Source organism: Limulus polyphemus, unplaced genomic scaffold, assembly GCF_000517525.1.
Source record: "Limulus polyphemus unplaced genomic scaffold, Limulus_polyphemus-2.1.2 Scaffold1346, whole genome shotgun sequence".
Lineage (NCBI taxonomy): Eukaryota > Metazoa > Arthropoda > Merostomata > Xiphosura > Limulidae > Limulus > Limulus polyphemus.
Window position 1 is genome coordinate 145,962 of NW_013666956.1, and position 10,839 is coordinate 156,800.

Sequence of the window (10,839 nt, forward strand, 5' to 3'; positions counted from 1 at the left end):
TTGTGTCGCTAAAGTTTTGTCGGAACGAATTTACGGAAAATTAACTAACGAACGAAGACGTAACAGTACCAATTCTCTTAAAATAAATTAAAGTTGTTTTTTCCAGCTACGAAGAACTGCATAAAGGTGTTGTAATTTTAAATTATTATTATTTTGTAGTAAGGTGATTCACCACGTTGATTTTTTAATGTTATTTCTATTTTTTTAGTTACTTTATCTAGATTTGGTTTTGCGTTTGTATATTTATTTTGTTCATTAACTATTATATGGCCTGGTGGTTAGGGCCTCGACTCGCAATCTGCAGGTCGCGGGTTCGAATGCCCGTCACACCGAACATGTTGGCCCTTTCAGCCGTGGAGGCGTTATTATGTGACATTCAATCCCACTATTCGTTGGTAAAATAGTAGTCTAAAAGTTGGCGGTGGGTGATGTTGACTAGCTACCTTTCCTCTAGTCTATCACTGCTAAATTATCTGATAGCGCAGATAGCTCTCACGTAGCCTTGCGCGGAATTTCAAACAAACGAAAACTGTTTAAAATCTCTTTGTTTTTTAACTGTAGTTAGGCGAGAAGAAAACGTGGGATCTCAATTTGTTAAACCTATCTCAGATAGTGAAATAATTTGGTTATAAGATAGTAATTAAATATATTGTTTCTAATTTCTGGTATAAATAATATTTATATAACAAGCTGATTATTCATTTGTGTTAGACAACTACTGGTTGAACAAAGTGTGATTACTGTTGTAGACACGTAACTCTGCGTTAGGCTTAACAAATATAGAGTTAGAATCATACCGTGTATGTTTCCAATTGGCTTACTCAAATAGTTGAGCTTGGAATAACATATTTAAAACATTGTAAACTTTGCAAGTCATTTATTATCATTTTTATGCTTCTTTTTCAAATATGAAGTAGGTATTTAAACATTAAAAGTTGTGTATAAAAACAGTAAAAGTAAAAAATGCAAATCTGTATACTTGACTGTACCACTACCAGTGTACGGTGTACTTGTCACTATCAGTATCATAAGTGGATATATCGTTTACATTAAATAAAATAATATGATTAAATTTGCAACGTGGCAACTGCAACAAGTTTCTGCAACCCGGTGAACTTTAAAGAAAATAAAACTGTTAACATATGAAGGTAGTATAGTGCTCTTGCACTAGTTTTATGTATGGTGTACACTCCAGACAAATGTAAGGAAAAAGCTTATACTTATAAAGTCAGAACATTTTAACTATAAAATAATATACAGCTTCTGTACATCAGGGATATCATCATCCAAACAGTCTTGGTGTATGTGGATGTAAAAATAATAAAAAAATGACTAATGATCTTAAAGTTGCCGTTGTGTGCTCGAGTAATCAAAACAGAAGTATGGAAGCTCATGCTTTTTTGAGGTGAGTTACAATTGTGTCTTCCAATTCCATGTTTATTTTGGGCATCTTCAAGGACTTAGATAACTCATGATATCTAGCTTGTAATTGATATATGATATGATTTTTGCATTGAAACAGCATCGTACTGCCTTAATTTACTAGTTACACTGAAGCCTTTCATTAATTGCCTGTATAACTGTAAGAGTCCATTAGTGTACATGCATGATATGAGAGCAAAAATATTGATGTTCTTATCATAATGAAACATTTCTTATTTTGTTACCATAAGATAATCTATGGATTCCTGATGTGATTTGTATAATACATTACCACTATTCAGTGTAAAGACATTTGTCATTTAAACTTAACAAAGAGAAATCACAGTGAAATAAGTTTGTAGATGTATCTTTGAATGAACTGACACTTCAGAGTACAGTCAAATGTAATAAATTTGATTTTTTTTTAGTAATCCATAGTTTTGTCACCATGAATTCCTTTTCACTTCCTTTAAATTTTATTTCTATTATTTGTGATTTAGTACATTTCAATGGAATATGTATAAAAGTGTTAATAAAGCATGATCTGTTTTATGTTTGTCTTTATAAGATATTTTTCATCTTTAGTAAAAAAGGTTTTAGAGTTCGATCATTTGGCTCTGGAAACCAAGTGAAGCTGCCAGGGCCATCTCCAGACAAACCCAACATTTACGATTTCACTGTTTCGTATGAACAGATGTATCAAGACTTGTTGTCCAAAGATAAGAGCCTGTATCCTTTGACTGTAAATACAACAATTTTTATTTGAAACTGTATTCTTAGGCTGCATTATGTCATAAATTAAACGTTTTATACTCCATTAAGATTGCCCATTTATGCCCTCACTTATATTGTGTGGGGTGGAATTTTGCACTGAAGCAACATCCAGCTCTTATAATTTACTGGTTACACTGAAATCTTACACTAACTGCCTTTAAAAGATTCTGTCAGTGTGGCATGCATGATGTGAGACAAAGAAAAAAAGGAACTTTTTTTTTCAGATATGGAGTAAGCTGTTTTGAGAATTAAAGTTGTTTAAGCAAAAGGAGTGCTAATAACAAAAAAAATTACCAAATTATTAATACATACAATCTTGTCATGTAAATTATTTCAAAATCTGTTGATCCTAAAGAAGAAAAAATATTCTGCCTAAGAACGAGTATAAGATTTTAATTTGTATAGGAAGAAATGTTTAGTACAGGTGAAAAGTCATCAATTTGCTATGTAAGGTTCTGATTAGACCTAACTTGTAATATTGTGTTCACTTTTGGACATCTTATTTAAGAAAGGATGTTGAAGTGGAGAGGGTTTGGAAGAGAACTAATCTAGATGATTCCATTTTTGGAGTGGTTATCGTATAGGTATAGATTGAAATCACTTGGTGTCTCTTAACTGAAGAAGTGAAAAGCTTGTGAGTAATATGATTGAGGTTTTTAAGATTTTTAGGAGTTTAGAATTCATAATCCAGATGTTGTAAAAAAAAAACGTTCAGATGACATGACTAGAGGATGTAATTTTAAGATATGGAAAACTCAAGCACAATTAGTTTCACATTATTAACTTTCTGATGAAGTAGTTGTCCTATGGAATATTTTGCCTTCAGATGTGGTAGAAACTACAGCATTGAAGGAGCTTAACCAAATGTGTATGGGTTCAGTTCATAAGATCAGCCCGACTGTGGAGAAAGAATGTTGAACTACAATTCTAAATTTACTACATGTATCTGTACAAAATGTGGTACACACAATGTATCAGATGTATTACAAAAATACTTGCACTCAAGATTTGTCTGTGAATTGATGTCAGTCTGACTCTGACAAATCATAGTGTAAGGTGATGTTCTTGTGAAGAATAACAATACTTTTACCCTTGTACAGTTTGTGTATTACACTTGCATAACCTCTATAACCTCCAAAATGTATATCTACGCTCTACAGTTTTGTGTTTCTTTTGGTATCCCACTATAATGAAGCTGGTATTTACTCTCCTGTAACCCAAACTGTTGCTAAATCTTCAGTGTAGAGTTAAATGAATAATTTATAGTTCTGACATCAAATACATAACACCATGTTGAATGGTGCTGTGTAATAGGTCATGACATGCACATTTGATCCCCATCCAAACACATAGGGCTAAAAGAAGATTGGATGAATATTGTTGGGTATAGTTTGTTTTTGTTTTTGAATTTTGCGCAAAGCTACACGAGGGCTATCTGTGCTAGCTGTCCCTAATTTAGCAGTGTAAGACTAGAGGGAAGGCAGATCACCACCCACCGCCAACTCTTGGGCTTTTACCAACGAATAGTGGGATTGACCGTCACATTATAACCCCCCACCACGGCTGAAAGGGCGAGCATGTTTGGTGTGACGGGGATTCGAACCAGCAGAGTGCGAGTCGAGCTCCCTAACCACCTGGCCATGCCGGGCCTATTTTTGGGTATAGAAACAGGGGTTTCATTATGTAGTTTGGAAGAAGAAAAATAAAACAGAATTCTCCTTCAAGAAAATCTTCAGTGCCAAAGCAGGAACATATATTTGTTGAAATAAAGCTCAATACTGTTTATTAAATCCAATTTTTCAAATTTATTTCTGACAGTTGACTCCAACACCTTACTAACAAGAGAAGTCAAGGTAATAATAAACTTATACTTGTTTGGATTTTCTTCAATACCGTTTTTTGTTTTAATAATAGTGTTAGTCACACTAGCAATTTCCCAGTTAGTAGAAATCCTAAATTCAGTTTCTTCAGTGTGTTAAGGAAAGTTTCTTGAACTTTACTTAAATAGCTTATTTTTTTAATTTTAATAGACTTAAAGTATCTGCCTATAAACAAATTGATCAGGTTGTGTACCTCTTTATTTTTTTCCATTCATGCATAAAAAAGTAGTAAAATAAAAATTTAAGCCTATTCAATACTTTTCCTAAAATTGCTTCTCTTAAACTAGTGATTGAATGCTGGTCTCTACTGTTGCAGATGGCAGTTTGTTTCATAAGTCAATCACATGGTTAAAAACATAAAACTATCTTAATTGGAGCATAGCCTGTCCCTTCAAAAATCTTAAATTTGTGTCACTTCATCCTGTTCTCTTAAGAACAGAACACAAAATAATTTATTCTATTAATCCTCCTAATAATCTTGTAAACTTTGATAAGATCACCTCTTACCCTACTTTTATCAAGAGAAATAAGTTTGTTTGTTTTTTGTATAAGGAGATAATTTCATCTTTTGGCTTGTAATGATTTTTATAAATGTAACCTAAAACTCTGTTAATTTAACTACTGTTAAGAGAATAATGTTCTGATGGTTTGACTTATCTATCATAATTCCAATGTCCTTTTCTACAGTCACATTATTGAGTGGGTTTTCATCTATATTAGATGTGATCCAAATTATGATAATCCAAATGCATTGGTTTGCACTTACTATACTTGTAGGTCATTTGAAAATTATTTGGCCAACTGACCAATTGATCTAAGCCATTCTGTAAGATTTCATAATAACTCAATATCCTTAGTAAATACTCACAAGTTTAATGTCATTAAATTTACTGATTATTCCTCTATCAATATCATTAATGCAAATAAGAAAAATAAATGTCCCCTGAGGCATTGCACTAATAACAAGAGTCCAGTTTGACTGGATTCCATTTATAATAACCTTTTGATTTTTCCCATCCATCCACCCAATTAGGTGTTCTTTCCCCAACTCTTACTGATATGATATTCTTAGCTAGTTTTTGTGACACCTTACCAAAAGCTTTTTGAAAATCTAAGTATACCAAGTCCATATCATTTCTATTATCTGGATAACAAGTAATGTTCTCTGAAATAATCAACAAATTAGAAAGGCAGGATTTCCCTTTGAATCCATGTTGGCTTTCTTTTATATAATATTTCAGTAAATGATTTTGTAAAGTTATTTTTATCAAGCTATCTATAATTTTCCCACCACAGATTAAGACTGACTGGCCCATCATTTCCAAAGCAACTCTTATCACCACCTTTAAAACAAGAGTAACATTAGCAACTATCCAATCCTTAGGTATCTGTCTCTTGACTTACCAAAAATGAAAGAGAGGCATGCATATTTGATCACTGACCTTTAAAATCTTGGGAAAAACCATGTCTGGCATTGGTACCTTATTTATTTATACTCTGGTAGTCTTTCTACTTACCACTTATTTACATTATTCAGGTCAATTACAATGTTTTCCATACAATGCTCATTGAGTCTTTTCGTGAAGGGTTGGTAAATAGCAAACATTTTTTTATCTTCAGTAATAGTTTTTTTATGAAGCTTTTGGCCAGTCTATTTCAGCCATCATTTGTACAGTATTATCCTGAACTCACTTTCTGCAGTTCATAATATAAACATAAAAAATCATTAAACAAGAGTTTGTGCAAGCCTTCAAATTTTCTTCTGTTTCCTGTGCTGTTTATTCCTGTAAAACCTCCTATAATATGAGATGCTTATTTCTAAATAACCTATGATTTGAGATGGTTTCTACTTATATGTTGTTGTTGTTTTTGTCATAAGATTTTTTTGGTGTGATTACCTTTTTATGAAGCACCATTTGTGGACATCTGACAATTAGCTTTTTCAGTTTCAGTATTCCTAAATTTTGTAGATGTACATAAATGTAACATTTTTGAATAGTGACATGTGTACATGAGGTGTTGAGAGAGAGAGAAAAAAGCCATATCAGCTTTCTCAATTGCATCATGAAATACATCCTAATGATGTTTATATACCAAATCTACATTATGACAGAAAAGATGATGCTATGGAAGTAGAATAGAATCATTTTGACTTCGATAGTAATGTCCCAACTCTAGAAACAGGCAGAAACAAGTCAAAGTTCTATTACTAGAATACCTTGTTTTAATTCGTGTAAAAGCAGATTTATGCAATTTGTCTTGATGTTATGAGTGATAATAATTTCTAAATTTTTTCAAGGTGTATACATCTGCTTATGACACTTAGTTATTGACCAATACTGATATAATAGAGTATTTGAATAATCAAAAACAGGGATAGAAATAATGAAATAAAATTACATTCACTCAATGGAAAGCTATCAAGAAGATTACATTCTTTCATGTAAAGTTACATTTCCTCACGAATTGTTTTTTTTTATATTTAATCCATGTAATATGTTCACTTCCATTAGTCGTAACTGAAGGAATACGGATTGACCATGCATTCCCAATCGGGAAAGCCAATTAAAAAGATGAAATTCCTCAAGCAAAGTTAAATTTCTTGGGAATGTAATATTTCGATCCCTGAAAATGTTTGTTTTCTTGGATGAGAGTAAGTTGTTTTAATTCTTAGTGATGAAACTTTGAGTACAAACTCTGCTATTATTCTAAAAGACTAAACACTCCATGCCTTAAAGATGTAGTAATAGACAAACAGAAAATGTCTGGAAAAAAAAAGGCGGAATGATTCAGTGTTTTAAATTACAGGATTTCTGAAGCTTAGCTGTAGGTAGTTATCTTGAGATCCAAACTGTCCTTAATTGTATTCAAAAATGAACATAAATGATGCAGGAATATGTACTTTATAGCCATTCATAATTGGTAAATCTATCTTTCTCTATATATATTGCAAGGCACTGCAGTGCCAAAGCTTTTATTCCCCTGCAGTAATTTACAACTGGTATCATCTGAACTGTTAAGATCATTGCATCCATAATCATACTTGGTGTGTATGTTGTGCTACCACATGGCTGTTAATTTTACAAGAAAATTAAACTCTTGGATTTTCCCTTTTTCTGTGAACTATCTGGTTCTTATAATTGCAGCTAAATATCAATTTGTAACATCAGATTTTATTGTTGCATTTACTTAATTGAGGGCAAATAGTTTGAGATCAACAGTTAATGTCATAATCTTTTTTTTGTAGTTTGCTTTTCTTTCACATTTTTTAAGATACACTCAGAATGGAATTCTTCACATGCTAGATAGGAACCGAAGAATCAAGTCCCATCCAGAGAGATTTCAGTCTTGCCAGGAAAAGTTTGATGTTATATTTACAGCTGAAGAAAGAGTTTATGACCAAGTAGTTGAAGGTAAGTAATTCAGTAAATTCTGTAACAGGTCCTATTATAGAATATTCACTGTTGGGTGGTTGATTTGGATATTTCTGTAAGGCTTCACAAGGGCTAAGATATGTGTCGGCTGTCCATAGTTTTGAACCAGTATACGAGAGGGAAGGGAGCAAATGTTGGAGTTATTATCTGACGAACAAGAATCTCTGGCCATTATGACCTATAAACCAGAATTAAATTTATGGATAATTTCAATAATTTTCCCAGAATTCAATATGTATTTAATCTGTCTACTCCTTTTTTTTTATAATACATTCGAAGGAGAGTTGTAAAAATTTTTAAGGGTTTCAATAAATAATTCAACATAGAGGTTTATGGTAAATTAGCTGAATTAATCAATTTGATAATAGAAATTATTCAGTTTTTATGTAGTTTTTTTCGCAATTATGGTATGTTATTGAACTTTGTTTAAAAACAAAACATTTTAAGAAGCTTTAGAAATCTACGCACAATCACATGTGGTTTTCATTAAGAGAAGATGTTTGTTGTGAGAAGTGCTCAGTGTCAAGAGTTCTTAGACATTTTAAGGTAGTGTTTGCTTAACTTCTGGACTGGATGTGTTGTGCTTTCTCATAATGAATAGCATGTTTAGAGTATAGTGAGCATTCTCTAGTCAGCAGTGTAATTTTAACAAAAATGAAAGCAGGAGTAATAAAACAAATCCCATTTATACAAGGTCTTGTCATATGTATTGCAAAACAAAAGTCCACTGTAGATTTTTTCATATGGTTAATAGTATCTGTATTTGTGATTCTCTTGTTTCAGAATTATCAAATAGATCACCTGTGGACAACAGTCCAGTACATATTATCAACATTGAAATCCAAGATAACCACGAAGAAGCCACAATTGGAGCATTTCTTATATGTGAGATGGCACAAATGGTATAAAAAATAATCTAAAAATACTTCACTGCAAACAAAAATGTGTTTTCAAGTGTGAACAGTATTAGCTTTGAAATGAAAGTTGAGTAATTTACTTATTTCAATAGGAAACTTTATTGCCTTCTAGCTTTTAAGCATTTTTGATGCATAGCAGAGTATTTTTAGCAAGTAAAAATAATCCATACGTCAAACATTTTCTTTGGGAAAAGACACCTCTACGTATTGTTGAAGAATTACTACCAACTACCCATACTGCCTTTGAAACAAAGTTTTTTGTGTGCTTATGCTTGAAAAAGGTATTCTGTCCACTGGTAGAAATAAGTTATAAATATATGTGAAGCAAATCGTTATGGTATTTTTTGGTTTACCCCAAATTTATGAAGTAAACATGGAGTAATTGTAGGCTTATATTTAAGTATACTATTTAAAGTTGGAACTGCTAAAATTCCTTTCGTTTTCAGATGGCAGAGTCCGAAGACCTGGACAATGATATTGATGAGCTGCTACAGGAGTTTGAAGCAAAAGCTCAGAAACCAATTCTTCATACGATTCAATTTTATTGATTCATATAAATATTAGTACTTGAAATGGGGTTTATTCATAGAAAATATGACCTGTTGAACAAAGAAATGTTACTAATAATTCTCCCGTGGCAATTGTTAAATTGGATGAATTTGCTAGTTTCTTCTGCTTGGGAAAAGTGATATTCTATATACATAGTTGGACTGCTAGCTGACAATTACCGGAAAATTAACCACTAGGTTTCTATAAAATTCCACTTGATAGTGAAGAAGAAAAAAAAAAAAGTGTTATTATAGACTTAGTTGAAATGTGCTTGTAAGGGATTTCCCATGAATTTGCAGAGTTGCATAACAAATAACTCTCACATTTCTTTAAAGTACCACACAGTTGCAAAAGAATTGAGAACATAATGTAAAAATGAACTAGACCTAGAATTATATGTTGGACGCATGTATTGCATATAGAGATTTTTCCCAAATGCTTGTACTCTCCGTTTATTTTATACTTTTGTATCAATGAAACACGATAGATAATTTTGAAGAACTTCTAAAGGAAATGTACTCTGAAAGCAAGTTTCTTTTCAAATGCTTTCGACAACACATTGATTTATATGAAAGAAAACTCTAAAATACGATTGTTTATTTTTCACAATTTTATTCATCAATAAAGATTACTGACCAATGAAGTTTAGCCTGTGCTTGTTTCAATAGTAGTATATTTTACTAAACACTTTCTCATTAGCCATATATCTTTAGCTAGCAGTAAGATTTTAACCATCATGAGTCTGCTTATAATTTTTAAGGCCTCACTGAGATTACTTAAGAATTAATTTCCAAGTATTCACCATAATTTCAGGTATTGAAAGTTGAAAACATTAGGCCAAGACAAACACAATGTGTGTTTTAGAATACAAATATGGGAGCTGGATTATTTGAAGAAAAGTTGAAATGTCTTCTAGTGAAAAACTATACGTTCCCAAAATTTGACAAGCTTTTAGTAAACATTATAAGTCTGTCGTGAACGAAAAAAGGGCAGAGTTTTTTAACTGTTAACCTTTTAATATCCATTTTCTTTTAAATTGTATAGTTTTATTGTCTGTACTTTGAACTACTGCCCCTCATCAAAAGCAATAAAATCACACTGAGAACCCATTAGCCTCCATAATAAACACCAAGATCAAAGTGCAGCCAATGTGATTTTTGCACTTGCTTGTAGGCCTCAATTGTTTGCACTAAGTTAGTTGAAATAAAAACTTTTGTAGCCTACAAATTTGCATTTTATAACATAAAATACATGGGGCACTAGAATAAAATGTCCCAAGACTACTATAATCTAACTGTCTTTCTATAGTTATAAATAAGAGAAAATAACTAAGATGTACTCCTACTAACTAGTGTATGTGGGAAATTTAAATCACATCCAAGATACTTATAGAGGAGAAAATGCCCTTTCTAATAGTTATAAACACTTCTATTGGCATTGGAAGGATTATTGGGCAAGGGGTTCCTTAGAATTTTGCTTGTAATTATCCATAATTTGTGTTTCTACTCATTTGGAGACTATGAAAGCAATATTAGGGAAGATATCTTTAAAGAGAATTATGAGCATAAATGTGACATATGTCACAGAAATGAAGATTGAGAATTTTTTGAAATTAAAATTTCAGATAATATAAACTAAAAATTTATTGTCAAGTTCATTGACATACATTAGTTATAATTTTCTTTAATTATATTATGAATGAAACTATAAAAGGTCATGACGTACCAGAATTTAAGGATAGCAAGGGACCTGTAGTTCCATCCACCGAACTTCAAAATAAAACACTCAAAGCCAGCTATTATCATTCAAGTATTAAAGAGTTACCTTAAATTTGCTAAACCTACCATAGCTGAAGGGAACTTG

The 10,839-nt window shown here is 31.8% G+C and overlaps 1 protein-coding gene across 1 annotated transcript; it reads left to right on the forward strand.

The window, feature by feature from the left end:
* The first annotated feature begins 313 nt into the window (after nt 1–313).
* Nucleotides 314–9,619, forward strand: LOC106463201 (RNA polymerase II subunit A C-terminal domain phosphatase SSU72-like). Its single transcript, XM_013923196.2, has 5 exons — nt 314–1,405; nt 2,008–2,151; nt 7,350–7,489; nt 8,294–8,412; nt 8,874–9,619. Exons 1-5 carry the CDS (start codon nt 1,329–1,331, stop codon nt 8,973–8,975), a joined length of 582 nt encoding a protein of 193 aa, XP_013778650.1. The 5' UTR covers nt 314–1,328; the 3' UTR covers nt 8,976–9,619.
* The last annotated feature ends 1,220 nt before the right edge of the window (nt 9,620–10,839 follow it).